At 35.8% G+C, this 25,744-nt stretch overlaps 1 protein-coding gene across 5 annotated transcripts in view; it reads left to right on the plus strand.

The window, feature by feature from the left end:
* Positions 1–25,744, plus strand: part of LOC135206076 (gamma-aminobutyric acid receptor subunit alpha-6-like) — a 469,276-nt gene that overhangs the window by 363,102 nt on the left and 80,430 nt on the right. For 3 of the 5 annotated variants that reach the window (XM_064237275.1, XM_064237274.1, XM_064237276.1), the window contains exon 2: positions 22,043–22,100. The exons of the other annotated variants lie outside the window; for them this stretch is intronic. In XM_064237275.1, coding sequence (XP_064093345.1) covers positions 22,043–22,100 — 58 coding nt within the window. The remainder of the gene's footprint in view (positions 1–22,042; positions 22,101–25,744) is intronic. 5 annotated transcript variants of the gene reach the window in all.

Genomic DNA, 25,744 nt, shown 5'->3' on the forward strand with positions numbered 1-25,744 from the left:
TCTCTCTCTCTCTCTCTCTCTCTCCTCTCTCTTCTAAAATTAGGCTTTCAAGGAAAGCTGACTTTGACTGGAATGGCAGAGGCTGTTTTCATCAATAATTAGGAACTCTCTCTCTCTCTCTCTCTCTCTCTCTCTCTCTCTCTCTCTCTCTGATCGTAGATGTCCCTGAAAGAAAACTTGAAGGCGGTGATTGCACTTACATAAGCACACACACACACACGCACACATATATATATTTATATATGTGTTTGTGTGTAAGTATGGGTTTCTTTCTCTGATACGAATGGGTAAAATTATTTTCTCACGTGCTTGAAATTTTATATTATTTAATTAAAATACGAGCACAATTTTACCTGAAGCTGTGTTATATTATCCAGGATTTATTTTCAGACAACTCAACTTGTGCATAATTGCAAATAGGGAAGTGAGATCAGGAACATTATTGAGTTCACCTCTATGTATTGTCGTAATAAGCATATCATCTCGTTTCGAAGCCAGTGGAAATACTATCTACTCTGGGGTTGGGTGGGTGGAATGGCAAAGGAGAAACAATTTAGAATATAAATATATATATATATATATATATATATATATATATATATATGATATATATAGATATATATATATATATATATATATATATATATATATATATATATATATATATATATATACATATATAATATATATATATAATATATATATAATTATCTATATATATACTATATATATATATATATATATCTTATATATATATAGATATATATATATATATCTATATATATATATATATATATCTATATATATATATATATCTATATATATATATATATATATATATATATATTAATATATATATATATGTGTGTGTGTGTGTGTGTGTGTGTATGTGTATATAGATAATTCTATATATATATATATATATATATCTATATCTATATCATATATATATATATATAGATATTACAGTTAGAAAGTCAGCATATTTAAATATACAGGGTGTCCATTAAGTCCCAGTATCATTACAAGTATTTATTGCTCAGAATGGTACTGGGACTTTATGGACAACCCGTATAACAGTATTTGTAATCGGTAACAAATGCAGAGATAGGTAATTACTGGAAAGTATTCCTGAGTTTACCCTCAGGTAAGGGGACACAGACCTAAACCTGTACAGGATCAAAGCACAGAATATTTGATTGTGTGAAAGGTATATTTACAAGAGGCGACTGAGAAAACCCAGGTGGTACTGATAAATAAATAATTGTACTGAAAAAAATATGAAGAAAAATGAGTTAATATTCAGCCAATCGAGGTAACCCCTCGCACTATAGAGGTGCCTCCCCTCACAAATCCGTTCGAGTCTGCCCGCGAGCCTTCGATCTCGACGCCCAGTTGATATCATTTACTTAATCGTCGTGGGCGTGAATTGCGCATTTCGGGAATTTGGACTTCCGGGCGAAGGACAGATCTGAAGGAAAGGGGTAATCTGTTTTCATCAGCTGAGGTTCCATTGGTCCAATGTGGATGCTAATGTCAGCTTCGAAGGGACATATGGGTTTCGTCACAAAATGAAATTGTGTTTCTGTGGTGGGAGATCGAGTTCTGTCGCATGCTCCTTTTTTCTATTTTTTTATTTTTATTTTTTTTTTTTTTTGCTACAATTTCACTGTTTCGTATTTTTTATTTTACGTTGAAAAAAATTTTTTTTCTTTCAAACAACGTTTTCTTCATTCTTGTTTTCAGTATTTATAGTGGAAGGAAAGTTTGCTTCCATTTTTTCTTTTTCTTTTTTAGTCTATGATTATAAATTTGTAAGTGAAAATGATGAAATTTTTTATGTACATAAAATCTAGAAGTATAGCAGTGTTTTTTTCTTAATATATCACGACTCAAAATTTGTAAGTGAAAATGATGAAATGTTCTTTTGGTGAAATCTACAAGTTTAACAATATTCAAAATCGTCTCCACATAGGTAAAAGAATATTTGGAAAAGGATGCGTTTGTTGGAATATTATATAATGCCTCACTTTTAGAATTTAAACTGCACAAGTTCATGGAGAAGTCGAAGATTGATTGACCTTACGGGAATCGATGTCCGCCATCACTCAACAGTCTTATTTAAAGCCTTCATCAATATCCCGTAAACAAAAATACAGAGAAATATCCCTTAGAAAAAAAATACAGAGACTGGGCAATTAAAGTTTCGGAGTACAAGCAAGATATACAGGAAGTCAGCTCAACTCCTTTGTTAGTACCGAAAACTGTTGACCGAATCTTTCTCACTATATTAAATCTCTCTCTCTCTCTCTCTCTCTCTCTCTCTCTCTCTCTCTCTCTCTCTCTCGTTTAATGACTTGGACTGTAATTGGCTTTTTTTTTCTGAGAGTTCTTGAACGAACTTGCCTCTAGAATTTCCCCCCCCCCTCACCCCCATCTCTTTCTCATCCCCCCCCTCACCCCCATCTCTTTCTCATTCCCCCCACCCCCCCCCCATCCCCTCTCCTCACTCTACTAACCACCCATCTCTTATATGGGAACTTACAAAGCCTTGCCTTCAAAGATCCAAGTACTTCCTTTGTTGTATGCTTAATTAATGATTATGATATTGTTATAGTTCCTCTTGTCATTGTTAATAATGCCTTCCCTTTGCCTTTTTTATAATTATTAATTATTATTATCATTGGTGTTGTTGGTTTTCTTAGCATGTGCACCGTACATATTATTATTATTTTTTTTTTTTTTTTTTTTTTTTTTTGCTCTATCACAGTCCTCTGATTCGACTGGGTGATATTTATAGTGTGGGGTTCCGGGTTGCATCCTGCCTCCTTAGGAGTCCATCACTTTTCTTACTATGTGCGCCGTTTCTAGGATCACACTCTTCTACATGAGTCCTGGAGCTACTTCAGAGTCTAGTTTTTCCAGATTCCTTTTCAGGGATCTTGGAATCGTACCTAGTGCTCCTATGATTATGGGTACAATTTCCACTGGCATATCCCATATCCTTCTTATTTCTATTTTCAGGTCTTGATACTTATCCATTTTTTTCTTTTCTTTCTCTTCAACTCTGGTGTCCCATGGTATTGTGACATCAATGAGTGATACTTTCTTCTTCATTTTGTCAATCAACGTCACGTCTGGTCTACTTGCACGTATCATCCTATCTGTTCTGATACCATAGTCCCAGAGGATCTTTGCCTGATCGTTTTCTATCACTCCTTCAGGTTGGTGTTCGTACCACTTATTACTGCAAGGTAGCTGGTGTCTCTTGCACAGGCTCCAGTGGAGGGCTTTTGCTTCTGAATCATGCCTCTTTTTGTACTGGTTCTGTGCAAGTGCCGGACATTCGCTTGCTATGTGGTTTATGGTTTCATTTTTCGTATTGCACTTCCTACATATGGGAGAGATGTTATTTCCATCTATCGTTCTTTGGACATATCTGGTTCTTAGGGCCTGATCTTGTGACGCTGTTATCATTCCTTCAGTTTCCTTCTTGAGTTCTCCCCTCAGTAGCCATTGCCACGTGTCATCGCTGGCTAGTTCTTAAGCTGTCTCATGTATTGTCCGTGCATTTGTTTGTTATGCCATTCCTCTGTTCTGCTTGTCTTTCTCCTGTCTCTGTATATTCCTGGGTCTTCGTCTACTTTTATCAGTCCTTCTTCCCATGCACTCTTGAGCCACTCGTCTTCATTGGTCTTCTTAAATTGCCCCAGTGCTCTGTTCTCGATGTTGACGCAGTCCTCTATGCTTAGTAGTCCCCTCCCTCCTTCCTTTCGTGTTATGTATTGTCTGTCCGTATTTGCTCTTGGGTGTAGTGCTTTGTGTATTGTCATATGTTTCCTCGTTTTCTGGTCTATGCTGCATAGTTCTGCCTTCGTCCATTCCACTATTCCTGCGCTGTATCTGATTACTAGCACTGCCCATGTGTTTATGGCTTTTATCATATTTCCGGCGTTGAGTTTTGACTTGATTATCGCGTGAGTCTTTGCATATATTCTTTCCTGATCGTGTCCTTCATCTCTTGATGTGTTATATCCCCTCCTTCCATTATTCCCAGGTATTTGTATCCCGACTCATCTATGTGTTTGATATTGTTCCTATCTGGTAGCTTTATCCCTTCAGTCCTTGTTACTTTGCCCTTTTGTAAGTTGACTAAAGCACATTTTTCTATTCCAAACTCCATCCTGATGTCCCCAGATACAATCCTTACAGTCTGGATTAGGGTATCTATTTCCTTGATCCTCTTACCATACAGCTTGATGTCGTCCATGAACATCAGATGGTTAATTCTGTTGCCTCTTTTCTTGAGTTGGTACCCAGCATCCATCTTCTGTAGTACTTTTGTCATGGGAATCATGGCTGCTACGAGGAGTAGTGGGGACAGTGAGTCGCCCTGGAAGATAACTCTCCTGATATTAACCTCTGCTAGTCTTATTCCAGAGCTTGTAAGTATTGTATTCCAGTTGCGCATTGTATTTTTGAGGAAGTTGAGGGTGTTTTCCTCTGCCCCATATATTTTCAGGTATTCTATTAGCCATGTGTGTGGTACCATGTCGAAGGCTTTCTTATAGTCTATCCATGCCATGCTTAGGTTGGTTTTCCTTCTCTTACTGTTCTTCATTACCATTTTGTCTATCAGGAGCTGGTCTTTTGTGCCCCTACACTTCCTTCTGCAGCCTTTCTGTTGGTGGGGGATGGTGTTTGTATCCTCTAGGTAGTTGTATAGTCTTCCGCTGATGATACCTGTTAGTAACTTCCACATTATTGGTAGGCAGGTGATAGGCCTGTAGTTACTGGCTATATTTCCCTTACTCTTGTCTTTCTGGACTAAGGATGTTCTTCCTGTGGTCATCCATTTGGGCGCATGGTTATTTGTGATACAATGCTGGTGTAGGGCCTTGAAATTTTTGAGTCAGTATCCATGGACTTCATCGGGACCTGGGGCTTTCCAGTTGGGCATTTTCTTTAGTTGGTGTCTGACTGTGTCTGTCGTGATGTCAGTGAATCTTTGTTCTATTCTCCCTGTTTCTTCAGCCTTGACTTCCTGGAGCCATGTTGCATGTTTGTTGTGTGATACCGGATTGCTCCAGATGTTTTCCCAGAGTCTCTTACTTGGTTCGGCTTCAGGAATTTCTTGGTGGTTGTCTTCCCCTCTTAGTTGGCTGTATAGTCTTTTCTGGTTGGTTCCGAATAGTTTGTTCTGATGGTGTCCCTTATTCCTGTTCATGTACTGTTGGATCTTATGTGCTTTGGCCCTAAGCCTCTGTTTTACATCTTCTATTGTGTTGTTTAGTCCCCTCTCCTGTACTTTGTATTTCTCGTTCAGTTCCTCCCTTGTTTTCTTGCTTCTTAGCCCTTTTTCTGCCATCTATTTCAGTTTACTTAAGTCTGATCTCATCACCATGATTTGCTTTTCCAGGCGCCTTTTCCAAGGCGGTTGCTATTTTGGTTTCTGTTGGGTTGGTTGTGCTGGTGGTGTTGGTGTTCGTATCCCTATCAGTTCTGCTACTAATCTTGCTCCTGCATATGTCAAGTTATTTGTTTCTGTGATATTGGTGGTGTGTATTAGTCTCATTATTTCATTGACCTCACTTATTTTCTCACTTAATTTCTTGGTGTTGTAGGCTTTCATGGAGGGAATCTGTGTTCTCTCTGTATCTGGCTTTATCCATTGTCTGATTTTTTCTACCCATTCCGTCCTCTGTCACTTCGTCGGTGTTTCTTAGCGTGTCATTGTTTGATACCTCATCATCCCTGTCGTCTTCTGTGGCATCGTCTCTCAGTTCGTCTTCTTGTAATTCGTTGCCGTGTGTCATTTCCCTTTCCAATTCCTCTCTTTCTGTTGAGGTGAGCCAGTTCTTTTTCTTTATGTTCCTTATTATTTTATTATTATTATTATTATTATTATTATTATTATTATTATTATTATTATTATTTATTATTGTTATTATTATTATTATTATTATTATTATTATTATTATTATTATTATTATTATTATTATTATTATTATTATTATTATTGAAATAAATGCTTAGGTTCTTCTATATGAAAACAAATAACGATTTTCATCGGAGTTCCTTCTTCCTTGTTCGTTGATTTTTTTTTTTCATGGAAACTATTTTTTGATTGATGACGCCAGTGGTACATCGCAATATGTATTTATGCAGGAAAAATCTTGCTAATATGAAGCCTTCTTATTAGATTTCAGATCGTTTCGATTAAATAGACATTTGAAAGTTAGAAATAAAATGTTTTTATTAGCAAGTGATATGACCTCGAAAAAAATTGCCAAGTCGTGTAATGATAAGATTTTTTTTTTTAAATGAGCTAGTGTTGTAACAATGAAAAGTTGTTTAAATTACTGAGTGTGGGCCATTAATTAATTGTATAATGGTAGACAGTTTTGTCCAAATTAGTCTGTGGTGTATGGATATGAAATTTAATTTGAAGTAATTAGTAGTTCAACGTTCAAATTGTTTAGGTGTTAATTAACCAATGCTATAATGGTATAAACCTTCTTCATTAGTTTCTGAAATAATTGCTAGTTAAGAAGTTCCCTCTGTCACATTCATTCAGAATGCTCTTCAAGCACTGATCCTTCTTCTAAATGGTATTCCTACACACATCCTGTTTCAAAATATCCCACAATCCCCGACCTACTCCGTTTCGAGATATATACCCCTACGCGACCTGATTTCGAAATCTCGACCTGAGATGAACTAGGAACCTCAAATGCATTTCTAAATCTCTTCCCACATCTGACGCTACCTGCTGTTCTTACCTTCCATCCTATTTACAGCTGCTGTTCTTGTTCTTATACATATTTTAAATGCTGTTGCAGTTCCTTCATGGTGGTTACAGCTGCTGTTCTTGCGCTCATACTTTTTTTATAAACCGCTGTCCTTATTTGCGGTTGCAGTTTTTTCATGCATTGAAGTAATACATGTTCTGTAATAAAAACTGCTGTTCTTAAATGTGTTATGTTCATCCAAGCTTATATGCCCAAGTGTTATTCAGACATGATTGATAATTAATCATGGAGTTCTTTCAGGAACGGTATTTTATAATAATTAACCATGGAGTTCTTACAGGAACGGTATTTTATAATAATTAACCCTGGAGTTCTTACAGGAACGGTATTTTATAACTACAGGGAATGGTTACTGATAACCTGATGGCTCAAGATTCTATAAGTCCAGCAATGCAAAAGCAACTCCATAAAAAGGGAATTAGTGGTTACAGATTTAAAAGTGGCCTTCGCACTGTATGAATATTGCTATCCTTACATGTACTTTCTGAGAGAGAGAGAGAGAGAGAGAGAGAGAGAGAGAGAGAGAGAGAGAGAGCATATAAAATAACGCAAAAATCCCGGGACTGAGAGAGAAAGAAAACAAATAATGCAAAAATCTTGAGACTGAGAGAGAGAGATAGACAGAGAGAGACAGAGAGAGATGGAGACAGAGAGAGAGAGAGAGAGAGAGAGAGCATAAACAAATAATGCAAAAATCTTGAGACTGAGAGAGAGAGAGAGAGAGAGAGAGAGAGAGAGAATTGACTTTTTTCTCCCGGTCACGTTTCTGACACACCAACCGCTGCTGCTAACAGCCCATAAAAGGAATAGCGTAATCCAGTCAATCAGTATAAAATCAGAAAGTGTGGGAAGCTGTTAAAAAAAAGAAAAAAAAAAAAAAAAAAAAAGAAAAAAAAAAAAAACTGCTCCTCATTTCTATGGCTTCTCGTCCTGTACCCACGTCACTTTATTTTCCTGAAGGGGAAATAAAACACCCGCCCCCCCCCCCCTACCCCCCCCCCCCCCCTTACCCCCTCAACAACTGTGTGACTATCCTCAACAATATTCCTGGAATCAGCCCAACTGTAACCCCTCCACTACGCTTCTTTTGTACTCTTTAACTTTTATTTTTAAATAAATAGAGGTTGAAGTATCATTTTGTGATTTTTTTTTATGTCGGTATTATTAAGAATTTCCAACAATTTAAGCATAATTGATGTTTTATATTTTGTAATTTTGCTGTTGAAGTCCGAGTGTTATAACAATAACACCTTCAATTCAGATTTAATCTCTAGGTCGTTCGCGCATTCGGCGTTTTATCCATCCTTTATTCTAACTTATCCTTCGCATAGTACATTTTTTGTTATTCTTTTATTCTGAAATATTTTCCGTCCATTTGACGCTCATGATATCGGGACTGCATTGCTATATTTTCTTTGTTATTTAGTGTTTTTTTTATTTATTTATTTTTTTTTTTTCAATTTACTTTTATATTTTTCTGCTTTATCTTTTTCTCTATTATTTTCCTTTCTTGCTGCTTTGAATACTTGGTGACTTTTTTTTTTTGCAATTTGCTTTTATATTTTACTGCTTTATATTTGTCCTTATTATTTTTATTTCTTGCTGCTTTGAAATCTCTCATTATTATCTGACTTGGATCGACAGAGCTGCCACTCATTTCGTGTTGATGTATCTCGGAGTATTAAATTCTCGTAAATTCTGTTTTCCCTTTGGGAATTATCCTTTACCTCACTTTATGAAAGAATCTGTCTCTGCTTAGGCGATGGTTCTTCTCGTTACCCCTGATTCATCTCCACGATCTTATTTTCCGACGTTCTTTTATTTATATGTCAATTTGCTCCGTCTATTTTGAATGCGAGGTTTATTGTCAAATAGAATTCTGTAGTTTTGTATAATTGTAAGAGATGCATTTCTCTCTTTTGTCGAGGACGATCACTTCATTTTACCCTGTCTGGTTTCGAGTTAAAAGTTAAATTCAAATTCCATTTTGGAGTTTTGTATGTCATTCTAAAAGACTTATTTTCTCTTTCGTGTCGAGGACGATCATTCTTTTGCAGGTTTACTTCAGTCTCTTTCACTCATCTCATTCGTTTTTATTTGGTTTTTTTCCTGATTTCAGGAATATTTCGTTTTAGAGGATTGTGATAACTCCCTGCCTTTCTGCCTTCATTCCGTTTCGCGAATCTGTGGTATTACCGGAGACGAAAGTTCTCCTCAGGATATTTCGACTGATTAAATTCGTTAATGACTTATCTGAATTATTGCTCTTCCTTTTTTATATATTGCATAGTTTTATGACGTTCTTTTTCACTTTTTTTTATTCCGTAGTTATTTTTTATTTTGTGTTTTCATCATAATGTGAATTCTTGTCATTTACATGATAAGTTAATGTCGTTTATTTTTTTTAATTAGTATCCTCTTCATGAGTGTTTTCCTTGTTTACACGAATTAGTATGCTTGTATTTGTGTTGGACCATAATCAGTGTTTCTTTGCTTAATCAGTTATTTTCTCACTTCCTTTGAGCTCGTGTTCCTTTGATTTATTCGCCTAATGAGTTGGTATGTCTTTGTTAATTAGTTTTGCTAATTACTGCTATCTCATTGTTGCCAGATGATTTTTCTTTCCCTAATAAAATGCTATTTTTTCTGCTGGTTTTTTCTCGCGTATTTTGTATTTATCTGTAAATAGAAATGGAATAGCACAATTAAAGACATAAAAATAACAGTATTTCATTACGGAAAGAAAAATTAGTTGAAAAAAATGAATGACCGTAATTTGTAGAACTTATTATAACGCGTATGTAAAGCAGCACTTTTTATTTTATGAAAAATTGACTGTAAAGTCCTCTGCCTGTCTGTCTGTCTGCCTGATCGTCTTATTATGTCTCGTCGGCTACCCTTGAATTTACAGGACTAGGCAGAACTTTAACATTAAGTTTCATTAGTTTCTCTGACACACCTCCTTTCATCGGCTCCCCTTTGATGTATATATACGTGTCGAGATCACTACATCGTTTTCATGAATGGATGCCCTTTTCAGTCCGCGTTTCTTTGGATTTGTCTCACGCTTCTATCGATTAAGATTTCGGCGGTTTCTTTTTGGTTACGACATCTCCAACGCATCTTGACGTTACTTCTCTTTTAATTTCTTCGTTTCTTTGAATGAACGTTGCGTTACTGTTCGCCAAAGCGCGCTTGTGCCGTTCTTTCTATCGGCCATTCTTTATATTACTTTACATTGTACATCGATCAAGACTTCTCCGTTTTATTGTTTTCAGTTAATTCAGCGCTTATTGACTTTATTATTATTTTTTAATTCCATTGCCCTTTTTAGAATCCACATTTTTCCTTGGTTTTTCTAACAATGTCACTTTGAATTACTTTAAAAATCCTTAATATATTTTTGCCGTATCCAAATTAAGATTTTCGCTTTACGTCGACTGTATAATTGTAATTGATTATACTAAAGATCCACTTGATGCTCTAGGACTTTTTTTCCCAAATTGTGGTTTTTACTGAATAACAAGATTTGGTTAATAATTTAATACACACATTCAAAAATCATAAACTCGTATATAAAAATGAGAAAGTTAGTAACAGCAATTGTTCTTAAAGAAATTTGAAAGAAATGGGAAGAAAAAAATGGATATGTTAGCCATCATCATAATAATAATAATAATAATAATAATAATAATTAATAATAATAATAATAAATAATAATAATAATAATATTTATTATTATTATTATTATTATTATTATTATTATATTATTATTAGGCTAATAGTGATAATTAATGTTAATCATAAAGTAGGTGTCACAAACCGTAGGTAAGACAAAAAAAAATAATTATAATAAATGAAAACTAGCAGGAAGAAAACAAACATCGAAGGGGGCTTGGCTTTGTGTGGTGGGGGGAGCGGAGTGTTTGGAATTTCAAGAGGCAAGTCATGGCAGTTGATGCTCACAGACTCCAAGAGGAAACTGACTGCCGCAGGTGGCGAAGGATTAGAGAGGCTGGGTACGTGAAAGTTGGGAAGGGGTTGGGGGGGGGGAAATTGGGGCGGTTGGTAGGAGAATGAGGGGAAAGAAGAAGAAAAAGAAGAAGTGAGTGTGAGGAGTTAGAGAGAGAGAAAGAGAGAGAATGGAGGAAAGATGCAGGAATGGGGGAGTTTGTTAAAGAAGGGGGAGGGGGTGCCGGAAGAAGTAGGGGGAGAGCTAAAAGAAGAAGAAGAGATGAGTGAGGAGCAAGTGAGAGAGAAAGAGGGGGTTAGAGAGAGAGAATGGATGGAGAAGTTGGGGTTGCTGAAGGGAAGAAAGAGGCCTTCAGGGAAGAGAGAGAGAGAGAGAGAGAGAGAGAGAGAGAGAGAGAGAGAGAGAGAGAGAGAGAGAAGCCTTATGAGAAAATAAAAGAATTAAAGGAAAGGAAATAGTGAGACAATAAGGAAAGAAATAGAGAGAAAGAGACAGACAGACAGACAGAGAGAATTAATGGAAAATGAGACAGAATGAAAAATGGAAGCACTCTAGAAAGGAAATGGAAAAGGAAATTTCTTAGAAAGGAAAGGAATAGAAAGAACATGAGAGAACCTGGGAGAGAGAGAGAGAGAGAGAGAGAGAGAGAGAGAGAGAGAGAGAGAGAGAGAGGACCAGGAAGTATACGGGACCGGTTTAATGGGGGAATGCCTGTTAATACGACAAGTGTGACTAGAGTAAATTGGTAGGCCTATTTTTTTTCTATTTTTTTCTCTCTCTTATAGTACAGTCAACATCCCCCATTTTTCCCCTACGACTAATTATTTTCTAAGTTTAATTTGTGGGTGACCTTTTTTATTTTACTTTTTTATATATGTATACGGATGATTTACGGTGGCATCAAAAGGTAGAAAATTTCAAGGCGCCTTTTTAGCGACGTCGACATTTTTCAGAGGTGACATTTTTACGTGATCAGTGGCCTAAATAGTCTTCTACAGCTTTGCCGCGGTTGCTAAACCCAGGCTAAAAACGCGATCAGCAGCAGCTGACCTGATATAGTATTTTATGCGGCATCGAGTGAATTTTGTTACGTAAAAGATAAAGAGAGACTGGCCGCACTTTGGAAGTTGTCAAAACATCGAAATATTTTGAGGGGGTCTTGAAATAACGATCTGAAATTATGCAAGTTATTTTCACCGGAGCTTCTCTGGTGATTGGCTGCTTTGAGGGATCCTGGGATAAAAAGAATGACAATTAGCATATTAATACATCTCTCTCTCTCTCTCTCTCTCTCTCTCTCTCTCTCTCCTCTCTCATGAAAGGTTTAGCTGTAGTTGTGTGGATAATGAATAGTAAGGCAGTTGTGTATCTTATGCAGAATTTGTCCTTTCTCATTTTAGTTAAGTTACCAACTGTATTATTTCAAAATGAATGATGAGGATGTCGTCATGTCATGCAAATAAAGAGGCTCATTACCCTTTATCCCTCCAGTGATATTTTTTAAGCACTAAAAAAATTATTAATATTTATATACATCGTTTTTGTTGTGGCTCTGTTGTTGATGGAATAAGGAAGAGGGCTTATTACCCACTATAACTCATCCGAGATCCTGCCATTACTTCAGCTTCTCTCTCTCTCTCTCTCTCTCTCTCTCTCTCTCTCTCTCTCTCTCTCTCAATGTAGATCTGAGGAAAGGGAGAAAGCGGAAGGGAAGTATATTGCTTACCACCCAGGGTGTGATATATCTTCTCAGATATGACACTGGCGCCCTAAATGGTATAAAAAAAAAGAATAAAAAAGAGAGAGAGAGAGAGAGAGAGAGAGAGAGAGAGAGAGAGAGAGAGAGGTGGGGAGGGGGGCGGCGAGACGGCGGGGGGCTAACTAAGTCCTGCACTAAAAATAAACAAACGTATTTAGGCGGTAAGTGATTTGTCGGGAAATACCACGCCATGTATCTCAGTGGCAGATAATTGGTTTTTGTTTTAAAACTGAGATTTATAGAAAGGTTCGGAGAAAAATGTGAGGATGGTAAATAAGGTGATAGATCAATTTTCCAAAAATAATCTTTAAGGAAAGTCCACTGATTCTTTTGGACTTTGCTTTTCCGTAGGTGTGGCTCCGTGACTAGAATCATCAGCATTCTATTTTAATAGAAATCTCATGAAGGGATGTAAATAAAACGCTTCTGGCGGTAAATAAGAATGAAACGCAAAAACTAATAGTAAATAAAGTCAATTAACTCATCAGGAGTATTGTTATAAATTTTGAATCGTTATTTTTCTATTAACAAAATACAAACACAATTACGTGTTTATACAAGAGCTTGAAAATACTAATAATAAGTTAGGATAAATAACAATTCAGATTTGTCCTTATAATCAAAGTACAGAAAATAAGGAGAATCGACCGGACGGTAGTATCACAGAGGGCCAGGAAAATGAACGTGAAAATAATGGCGTGAAAAGCTATTTCCACGGGTGTTGGAAGGGGAAAAGAATTAACACCGATGACTCAAAAAAAAAAAAAAAAAAAAAACCTCGGTGCCGCAGCTGGCAGTGATAAGTCATCGATTGCAACAAGAAACTTGCAAGCTTTTGAATTACTTGCTGCAATCTCCATGTTGGTCGAGAACGACACAAGAAGAAGAACAACAACAACAAAAAATAAAAAAATTGCCTACCAGAGACGAGCAAGTAAAGTTTTTGCATCTGAGATGCTACCAATATACCCACATGATAACAATGACCTTGCTCAGACATGCCCTCATACCCAGAGGCTCAAAGAGACTTCATGCCAACATGATCTCATTACCCCCATGCTCACTTGATGCGCCTCATACCCTCATGCTCACTTCCACATCATACCCTCATGCTCACATTAACATCATACCCTCATGCTCACATATACCTCATAACCCCACGCTCAGATGCCCTTCATACCCTCGTGCTACGAAGACCATCATGCTCCCATGCTCACCTCATAACCACATGCTCAAATGTCCCTCATACCCTCATGCTACCAAGAGCACCATGCTCCCTTACCCAAGTCCCTGATGGCCCCCATGCGTCCTCCCTCGCCCCCCCCCCCCCCCATGGCACCCGAGAGGAGGAGGATGAGGAGGAGGAGGAGGAGTAGGAGGAGGAGGGTAGCGCAGCTGAGCGGCCGTAATTAGAGGTTTTGGCACCGAGACTTGACATTTACTCTAGTTCTTACTCGCTACTTGGGCATAAGTAACTCATTAGTTACCACTTGAGTATTAGGTACAGGAGTCACCTGCCGCGCCCACAGGAAGACCTGGTGCCCGCCTTTTTTTTTTTTTTTTTTTTTTTTTTTTTTTATTTTTTTTTTTTTTGGGGGGGGGGGGGGGGGTTTTTTTTTTTTTTTTTTTTTAGGCGGGGGGGAAGGGGCGGGTTAGGGTGGGGTTGATGCTGTCGTTTGGACAAAAGGGCAATTAAAATGCTATTCCAGTGCGTTTTAAAGTCTGTTGATCGGTTTTTGATTGAATATTGTTGTGTTTTTAAGGTGTATTATTAATATGCAATGTGTAGCAAATTCATTTCTGTTTCCACTTTTTTTAAGCATTAGATTTTAAAAAGTTATATTGTAACGACAATATATAAAATTTACAATATATATATACATATATGTGTGTGTGCATGTATATATATGCGCGTGTTACTGTGTGTAAATATGTGCGCTTTTGCTTTTAGTAGTCAAATTCATCTATTTCCTCTATTTAAATAGGCCCCCAAAACAAAAGCAACGTGCTTGATACCTATAATTAAAGACACTAACAAATTATCTTAAGAGTTTACAAACTGAGAATACTCTGCTACAAGGCTATCACTGTTCAGAAACCGGTGAAATAAACGACCAGAAGCGAATCTAACAGTAAATATTTACAGAGCCCAAAATCAGGACCAGATGAAGCTTTTGGCTGGAAATCAGAAGCTTAAAGAATAAATAAAAAATAGTACAAACTACCAAGGAGAATAATTCCTGCATTTGAGGATAAAATCGGTAAATAATGAAGGAAATGGGAAGCGTAAAGGATAAATAAAACACTACAGAAAATCAATAGAATAACTGATACCTGTGAGGAAAATGTTTCTCAGTAAATAAGGAAGAATTGTAAACAAATGAATCTTCATCATTAACCAAACTAGGTTTGTTGGGAGCCACTACAGACATTTAAAACGAATAAACCAAAAAGTTCCCTCTTTATTGGTTGAGGAAGCAGCATCTGGATAACACCGGCCCGGCTGATCTTAGTTAATTCGGTATTCCTGAGCAGGTATCTGTCTCTTTGCCTTCGTGAAATAACTCAGTGAGTCAGTCGATTCTTGGCTGGGTAACGTGCCTTCTTATACACACTGTTTGCGAATGTGTTTGTTCGTTTGTTATGGTTCTTGTGCGAAATGCGAACTTCCTAGCATGGGTTCGAAATACGGACTGGCAGGAAATTGGAAGAAGGCGATTAGGAACTGGAAATGAAGAGAGAGCTGTTTTCAGTGATGCATGCGTGCATATGAACGTATCAGTGCACCTGTCAAAATAGTCATCTATATTATAATGCCAGATTTGATTTTCCACTTAGAAATAACAAACTTTTGTTCGTCATGTACTTTACTGTATCACAAGTTGAAAGCACTGCCCTCGATTGTACAGAGGTATCATAAAAATTTCAGTCATTTACCATATTTATGTAGCATTCTTGTTCATTCACACTAGAATCAGCCTTTAGGTATTTGTTGCAACTAATGAAAAAGTAAGCAGATATATAGGTGTATATATATATATATATATATATTATATATATATATATATATATATATATATATTATATAACAACGGTATGGCAGCGAAGTATATATATATCTATATATATATATATATATATATATATATATATATATAATATATATCTACATCATCTAATATCTATATATACCTATACCTCTATATATATCTACTATATATATGTGTCCTCTATATGTATATATATATATATATATCTATCCATATATATATACTATCTATATATATTTGTAATGCAATAATATATATATGTATATATATATATATCTATATATATCTATACATATATATATACAGTATATATATAACTAATAATAATATGTATTATCTATATATATATATATATATCTAGTATATCGTATATATTATATATCTATACTTCGCTGCCCATACGTTTTTCACCAAATTTTACTGGGTTGAGATTGCTAGTCCTCGCCCTGCCCACAGATGCTTAAATGCTAACGTGCATGTGGCAGCTGCAGTTTTCAGGTGGTCACCCATCTAATTGATAACCAGCCCAGCGTGCCTGTATTCTAGACAGCTCAGTGTCTTTCGAATATTCTGTTTTTGATTCTTCTTTTCTTTAAAGAGTTGGAAAAAAAAAAACTTTAAAAGGCTTTCAGATCCGAGCAATATATTTCTTAAAAGTGGACTGGCCGAAGCTAGTATTAGAATAGGAATGTCGAAAATACTGGAATTTTTCGCGTAGGTTCAGCGAAATTTGTTGACATACCTGCGAGGTTATAATAGCTTCAAAGATTGCGTATGTGTATGCTGACTAAAAGCATTTTCCTTTTCACTATCAATAGTGCCTGTCGTGCAACTTGACGGGAGTATTTGAGACATATTCGTACCATAGATACTCAACACAATTCTTATTTATCAACTATTCAAGAATTCTAAGTAAAAAACCTATTTTTATTTTAGCTGTTCATCATTCTGAAGGTTCCTTTTGATCCGCTCTCCAGTTTTTCTTACAAACCAGTCTAGTGGACAATGTCTGATCTAAAGTTTGGCCTTTGTTGCATATATATGTTCATTATTTTATGTACAAAGACATCATAGGAATCCTGAAATACAGAGCAGCTAAGAGAATTCCAGAATAAAGTCTTTGTAGCCCCGATGATGATCCAACTCGATTGTCATCGTACATTTGATATCGTAAATAGCTCCACCTTCGTTGGAGCAAGTTTGAATGTCACCATAGGTTTGTCATTCTGCAGCTTCTCTTCCGTAAAGGAGACTTCCATTAAATGAAATTAAGCAACGTACATGGAGTTATCAGATATGAAATCACTCGTATATATTTACATCAGCCTTGATTAACATGGTATCCTAAATTCTACTCTTATTCCAAAATTATTCTCTCCCAGATTATTGAGTAAACCATTTGAACCTATGTTAAGTGTTGGGCAGTATATCCGCGTATTTTTTTCGGATACGAAGCATCCGACAACACCTACATCGGCTTCACCACCACTTCTATCAGCGAAAGGATGTGACGCCATTGTTTCCGTTGGATAAAGTAGCGTAGCACAAGTCGTATATACATCACAGACATCTGAACGTCAGTTAATTGTTTGATGGCTGGCCCTCTACTATCTATTTACGCTTCAAAGCGGCAACTGTTTGTTTTGCAGTACAATGAGTTTATATGCTTATGGCTACCATCACATTGCCTGTAGAGCTCATTAGCAATAGCAGGTACCATTGAACTTCTTACGTTCCCCTGTTACTTTTTACCGTGTAAACGGTGTTGTCCCTGCAATTGGATGCACAGTAGATAAAAATATTATCGTTGCTATAACTGACCCGTTATAACAACAACGATAATACAGAGTACGCTTGGCTGGGGATGCCATGATATTAAGGTTAATGATTATTGTGTAACTGAATTTCATTACAATATATGTATATATATATATATATATATATATATATATATATATATATATATATATATATATATATTTATATATTTATATCTATGTATTGCATGTGGTCATTTATATTAATGTATGTAGTGATATGTATCACACAAATATGTCCTTTTCCCCTACTTATACAACCACTCATGTTTGTGTATCAATAACCAACCAGAACGGCAGCTTAATGACATATTTCCATTTGAAAATACACAATTTCACATCCCTCAGGAATACACTTAAAACCAAACCCTCATTTTATCTTGCAGTTCCACCAAAACTTAGTAAATGTTCCAATTCGACGAACTAATGTATCGTCCCTGTTTAGTTGACGAGTCCCGTGGGATTGTTAACTCCGAAAATGAATGAGGGCATAATATTATGGTCCTTTTTGGTTAGACTTAGTTATTGTTTTTCGTTTGTTATTTATTTCTTATACAATACCTTAGCGAAACTTTCACGGCCTCCAGACGAAGTTCACACGGATTACATCTGGATAAAAGTTCCGCGTGGAACCTCACTGTTATTCAGCTTATTTCACGTCTCTCAGTTCTTTTGGTTGAAAGTTCCATATGGAGCTATACAGTTAGTAAGCTTCATTCACGTTCCTTGCTCTTTGGGGGTAAAGTTCCACGTGGAACCTTACACTTGAACAGCTTATTTCCCGTTTTTCTCTTGGTGAAAGTTCCATGTGGAACCTTACACTTGAACAGCTTATTTCCCATTTTTCTCTTGGTGAAAGTTCCACGTTCCTCATTTCCCCAGACGAAAGTTCCACCTAAAACTTCACAGTTATTCTTTTCTTTGGATGAAAGTTCCAAGTGGACCATACAGGAATTCAGCTTATTTCACGTTCCTCATTTCCATAAATGAAAGTTCCACCTGGAACCTCACAGTTATTCATTTCTTTGGATGAAAGTTCCACGTTAAACATTGCAGTTACTCAGCGTATTTCACGTTCCGCATTGCGTGGAGTGAAAGTTCCACGCGAAACCTAACGTTTATTCACGCGAAACCCAAAATGAACTTATTTTTATGTAATATCCAAACCGTAAGCATCTCATAGGTACGCCAACGGTCTCTGGCTCGCAAAATGGCGGACACTGACGTTAACCATGCACATTCAGGCAGATCTTCCCCTTCTGAATATTTTAACCCTTTCGTAATTCATACATGTTACGTACAAGGGAAACCACTCAGCGTGTCATAAAGTCTATGTAAATTCAAGTGACTTTCCCCTGCCCCCCCACCCCCCAGTATGCTTAGGTCATTTATTCATTCATTTGTTAAAGCGTCTGGTCGTAATGTTTCTTTTTGACCCGAGGTAAATATGATCATTTACTTTTATTATCTTTTTGATATGAAGGTGAATATTACTATTTACTTTTGTGATCTTATCTTTATAATGATGGTAAATTTATCATTAAGTTAATATTCATATTACCATTTACTGTTATCTTTTGGATTCGATGGATTATTATAATATTACCGTTTTCCTTTATTTTCTTCTCTTGATTTTGATCAGTGTAAAATATGTAAACGATGAAAATCGTTATAAAATTTAACCTATTCATGAGACGGAAATGTTTAAAATTTTGTTTCTTATTTATTTTTTTATTTATATTATTATTATTTTTTTTTTTATATAGGAAAAAGTAATTGACCACTAATAGGGGTCATATTTATGAATTCGACCATTTGTAAGTTCTTCAAATCCTCTTCACCATTTTCCTTATCCTTTTTTTATTTTTATTGTTATCGTTAGTGTTATCATTTGACAATCTACAACCATAGTTGGGAAAGTGACAGATGCAATACCAAGGACCATAGTAGGGAAATCGATCCATTAGAGTAGACATGAGTAAAACAAAAACAAAAATTGAACTATGAACGAGAAATACGGTGCAGGGATAAGTGAGATAACGTGAAAAGCAAATAGGAAAAAGCAATTTAAGCCAAATTCTTTCATCCCTAAGTTAGGTGCTTATCTAATAATTAATCATTTACGCTTGTTTTATGCTACTTGTAGTGGAAGTCTACCCAGAGCGGATGATTTTTTTGAATGAGTTTAATTCAACCTTACAGAGATTTTAAGAACCGGCCCAAAAATCCGAAATCAAGTAAGCACTTTCCCGACACGCGAAATTCTGTTGAAGCTACAAAATCGCAATTCGAAAAATATCCTATTTTTGAAATTATTAATTACAGGAAAAATGAGAAAAAAATATATGATTCTAACACTTCACCCGGCTTTCTTATATAAAAATAAGAATTTTCGCACACTTCACCCAGCTTCCTTATATAAAATAAACTCTACACTTTTCACCCCGGATTTCTTATATAAAGAATAAGAAATTCGCACACTTCACCCGGCTTTCTTATATAAAAATAAGAATTTCTCAGGTTCAAGGGCTTTCTTTATAAAAAGTAAGACTTTCCACTCTTCAACCTGGCTTTCTTATATAAAAATAAGACTTTCTCACACTTCACCCGGCTTTCTTATATAAAAATAAGAATTTCTCACACTTCACCCGGCTTCCTTATATAAAAATAAGAATTTCTCACACTTCACCCGGCTTTCTTATATAAAAATAACATTTCTCACACTTCACCCGGCTTTCTTATATAAAATAAGAATTTTTGCACACTTGCTCACATCGGCTTTCTTATATAAAAATAAGAAACTTTCGCACATCACCCGGCTTTCTTATATAAAAAATAAGACTTTCTCACACTTCACCCGGCTTTCTTATAAAAGTAAGCTTTTGATATAAAAATAAGACACACTTCACCCGGCTTCTTATATATACCTAACTTCGGCTTTCTTATATAAAATAAGAATTTCGCACACTTCACCCGGCTTCTTATACATTAACGGACTCTCACACTTCACCCGGCTTCTTATATAAAATAAGAATTTTGCAGGGGATTCACCCGGCTTTCTTATATAAAAATAAGATTTTCTAACACTTCACCGGCTTCTTATATAAAAGGACTAATTTCACACTTTCACACCTTTTTTTTTGTATATAAAAAATGGCTTTCTTAGCTATTATAAGAATTTCTCACTTTCACGCTTTCTTATTATAAAAAGACTTTCACACTTCACACCCGGCTTTCTTATATAAAAATAAGATTTTCTCACACTTCACCCGGCTTTCTTATATAAAAATAAGATTCTCACACTTCACCCGGCTTTCTTATATAAAAATAAGAATTTCTCACACTTCACCCGGCTTTCTTATATAAAATAAGTTTTCTTCACACTCAGCCGGCTTTCATATAAAAATAAGAATTTCTCACACTTCACCCGGCTTTCTTATATAAAATAAGATTTTCTCAACACTTCACCCTGGTTTCTTATATAAGAAGCACACTTCGGCCTTTTTCACCTTATATTAAAAATAAGCTCAACACTTCACCCGCTTTCTTAATATAAAAACATATTGTTTTTTTTAACACACCTTACTTTCCTTATTTATAAAATAAGACTTCAACACTTCACTCGGCTTTCTTATATAAAAATAAGTGGTCTACATTCAGGCTTTCTTATATAAAAATAAGATTTTCTCACACTTCACCCGGCTTTCTTATATAAAAATAAGAATTTCTCACACTTCACCCGGCTTTCTTACTCAATCAAATCGCGTCGCAGTTTCGCGCAAAATAAAAAAAAATCCTCATTGCTTCGTTCTCTCCTGGGTAGGTGAATAATTACCATGGATTAGGGAGCGGTGTTGTACATGTAGGTGAACTCCCCCGTCGCATGGGATGTCGGGAATGAAAAATGAATTTGAGGACGTTTTGCAAGAGAATTACACGCCAGATTTCATCAACGTTTTTATGGTTTCCAATTGAGAGCTCTCTCTCTCTCTCTCTCTCTCTCTCTCTCTCTCTCTCTGTAGATATATATATATATTGTGAATAGTTTAACGCGGTAATTTATTCATGAATATATTATTTATCCCTGTGTTAGTTCACCAATGTACTGGAGATTTACTTTGAAGATGTTCGAGATAAGGAGGTTCTTTCTGTTTATGATTAAGTTGGCCTTATGTCAGCACGGAGTGTTGCTCCAGGAGCACCCGCTATAAATACGTAGGTTAATATGGCACATATCTCGTTTGCTTTTGTTTTATTTAAAATAGGTAAAGCCTTCAACCAAAAAAATATTAGCAAAGAAGAAAACATTAAAATTTTGCCTGTGGGTAATGTGTACATTGTAAGTATTCTACCACATTCCAGTCTCTTTTTGGACAAATGTTTTCCTCCCTTCCATAAACGAAAAAATTGCGTTCATGCTCTCTTTTACGCAGTATTTGGACCATTATCTTCACTAATAATGTTTATCGGGCTCCAGGAAGCATTAAACTGAGATACCATAACGTTTCGTACCGAGTAATTTTTTCATTAAATACTGCTCAATATTTTTTTTTTTATATCTCCAAACATCTTTTCGCTTTTTTTATATATAGTTTCACTGATAATTATTTGTATTCTTTTCCCCATTTCAGGTAAGTAAAAGGAACTGTGATGGTACCGAAGGAACTCCGATGTGGAAGCCGTTGTTCCGTATGTATCAGTCTGTGCATTTGTTTATGTAGTCCATCTGTTGTCTGTTAAATTCGTTGGCCACGTCAGAGTCGAGTACCGTACTATCGTAGATTCACATCAACCGTGCATTTGATGTCTAGGTCAGTCCCTTACGACGCTCCTGATTGGTTGTTGATAAGCCAATGACAGGACTGGAAACTCTCAGTCTCTCTTGAGAGTTCACATAGGCAGGATGCATGTTCCACCTCTCCTGAAAGAAGTATCCCTCAGGAGAAATGTGAACTCTCGAGAGAGACTGAGAGCTTCCAGCCCTATAATTGGCTTATCAACAGCCAATCAGTAGCGTCGTATGGGACTGGCCTAGAATCAAATGCACGGTTGATGTGAATCTACTATAGCAAATGGACATAACAGAGAATAAAGACATAGTGTACTAGGCTGCACCAGTTCACTTTTAATTACAAGAAACCATCCTTGGGAAATATCATTTTGGTTGGGGAAAATAACGGAGATGGAAATTACAGATGGTCAGTTATATGTAGTATATCAAAAGCAGTTTGTCACGAACAGGAACGTCAGAAAGTACCGATCAGGGGCCATTGTGTCAAATGTAAATTTATTATCTCTGGGTATTCGTTATTTGTAGAGGATGATAATTTAAGTGCCGTCTATAAGCAATTATTACTTGAATATGTCAGGCGATTTAAAACCATTAAAATTACCAATAAAAATGCATGTTTCCCTGTCTCTTCAATTCCGTGACTTTCCATATCAAGAAACACGTCAGCTATTAAGGCTTCTTTCGCCTTCAAGCCGATGTAGTATGTGAAGGGAGGCGAAGGAATGCCGAAGCCTTAGAGTTACCAAGAATCTTTTAGCACTCCAGGGTTTTCTACAAGCGTTTTAGTGATCATTTAAAGAGCTCTGTAGAATTACACCTATGGATGAACATGCTCCCAGGTCGTTTTGAATGAATATGTTTCACTGAAGAAGACTCGTAGTAACTATTTGTCCTGGCAGGTCTTACTGAAGAATGGTGATCACCTTCGCCCAAAAGTACTCAGATCAAAATGAGTTACCGGAGATGGTTCCATTTGATATAGTAATCTTTCAGTGTGTAAATTTTTTCTTTCAAGAATTTTTTCTAACTTTGACTTAGAGATATCTTACTAATGTGTCTGGTGAGTTTCTTTTCCATTTGCCTGGTTTAGTATTCAATTGGGCCTGATAAGGAAAGCTGGAGATGTGTATCATGATTTTGATTGTCATGACAAATTAAACAATGGCTCGAAGTAATTCTAGTGAAGTTTCCTTTTGCCCTTGAAGTGAAGTAAAGATTATTATTATTATTATTATTATTAATTATTGTTGTTGTTGTTGCCTATTTCGGTCATTCTATTCAGATTTGTTTTTACCTCTGAATGAAGTAAATCGTATCCCTATTATTATTATTTATATATATATATATATATATATATATATATATATATATATATATATATATATATATGTTTTTTTTTTTTGCTCTATCACAGTCCTCCAATTCGGCTGGGTGATATTTATAGTGTGGGGTTCCGGGTTGCATCCTGCCTCCTTAGGAGTCCATCACTTTTCTTACTATGTCTATGTGTGCCGTTTCTAGGATCACACTCTTCTGCATGAGTCCTGGAGCTACTTCAGCCTCTAGTTTTTCTAAATTCCTTTTAAGGTATCTTGGATCGTGCCTGGTGCTCCTATGATTATGGGTACAATTTCCACTGGCATATCCCATTATTATTATTATTGTTATTATTATTATTATTATTATTATTATTATTATTATTATTATTATTATTATTCTTATTATTATTATTATTATGTTTCGATGTCATTCGTTCGGGTTGTTTTACCTCTGAAATAAATCTTTATTATTATTATTATTATTTTTATTATTATTATTATTATTATTATTATTTCTCCTTTAAAAACAAAACATTGATTACAGTTACTGCTTTCACGAGAGAAACATCTTCAGGTTGAAAAGTTCGGGACAGATATACATAGTCGCCCAAAACAAGTTGACTTCCAGCAGCCACAAAGATTATTATTTATTACTGACTCCTTCGCAGAGCTTTGGAAGAAACCTCCAGAGCTCTGAAGTCTAGACAAACCAAACTTCACGAAAAACGCAAACAATTCCGAAAAGGGAGAGTTGCAGTCGCGTTTTAAGAAGCGCTTCAAATTCCCCTTTGATCTTCCGATTGTTCAATTTTCTTTTGTATTATTATGAAGATTAAACCGATTTTTATTTAAAAATTACCGATTTTGATTAAAAATTACCGATTTTGATTAAAGATTAACCGATTTTGGTCTGGCCTTCTTTTCAGTTCTTCTCGCAGTCATGATTGCCTTCCTGATCACTGATTATTGTTCTCGTATTCAATAAATTTTCTTCAGTTATTTATTTGCTTGCTTTTAATTTAGCTTGTTGAGACTTCATGTTGTTTTTGTGTGTGTTTGTGGGGGGTGGGGGCCCGATTTTTATCGATTATTTATTTGCTTTCTTTTCATTTAGCTTGAGATTTCATGTTGGTGATTAATTTTGAAAGTGGGAGGACGATTTTATCGATGGCTCGTGTAAATATAACTTTATTATAGCACTGGATTTGATGAAGAGAACTAGATTCTTGTCTTTCCTGATGGTCCTTCATGTGAAGTTCTTGGTACAAATGGAAATTACTCAGAGCCTTCTCGGCTGAAATCGTCTATATAGATTTACTATGATAGTCCTTTAGGAGTGATATCTGTTTTTAATGACAAGAGGTTTAGTTTTTGTTACCTTTCTCTGAGTAATCTGTGCGCATAATTAGCCATACTTGTGAAATTATATAATCATATATGTATGAATGAACATGTTTTATTTACATACAATTGACAAAGAAATAAGTATTATACATAAATGTATAAATATGCATGTATATGATTATGTTTGCGTATGTATGAGTATATATACGTACATAAATTATGTATATAATATATGAATATGTGTGTGAATATGTATTTATGTATTCATATGTTGTGTATATGCATACATACATGCATATAAACTGATATGTATAATATGTGGCTGTCTGTAGATGATTTTTTTTTCTTCTTCTCAAGACACTTTCTATGTCCTCAAATTTTCCCTGCTTCATTAATGGCATGTTTGACCCATCCTAAAAACTCTGTTTCCCGTAATAGTATTATTATTGGTTGCTTTTTCTTTAAATTTTAGTATATTTGTTTTATTTCTGATTTCTCCGTTTCTATATAGTTGGAGTTTCATTTCAATTCTTTCAGTTTCGTAAGTATTTCGTATATAAAGGGCACGTTTGTTTAAGATAAAAGGAAAGCCATTTTCCTCCAAGGATACTTTGAGAGAGAGAGAGCGGCGAGTTAGCTGGGGGGGGGGCCTAGCTGGGGGGATGTTCAGGGGGGAGAGGAACCATGAGAGGAGGTATTGCCCTGAAGAAAACCGCCTCCAGTTGTTCTTATGTGATGTGGGACCTGTTGAGTAAAAAACAAGGAAGTAAAAAAAAAAAAAAATCCCCCTCCTTTCCTACCTTCATCTCCCTCCCCCTCCCTCTCCCATCCCCCACCTCCCCTACTCTCCCTGCCACTTCTCCCTCCGTACTTCTACT

The sequence above is a fragment of the Macrobrachium nipponense genome, chromosome 29 (assembly GCF_015104395.2).
Source record: "Macrobrachium nipponense isolate FS-2020 chromosome 29, ASM1510439v2, whole genome shotgun sequence".
NCBI lineage: Eukaryota > Metazoa > Arthropoda > Malacostraca > Decapoda > Palaemonidae > Macrobrachium > Macrobrachium nipponense.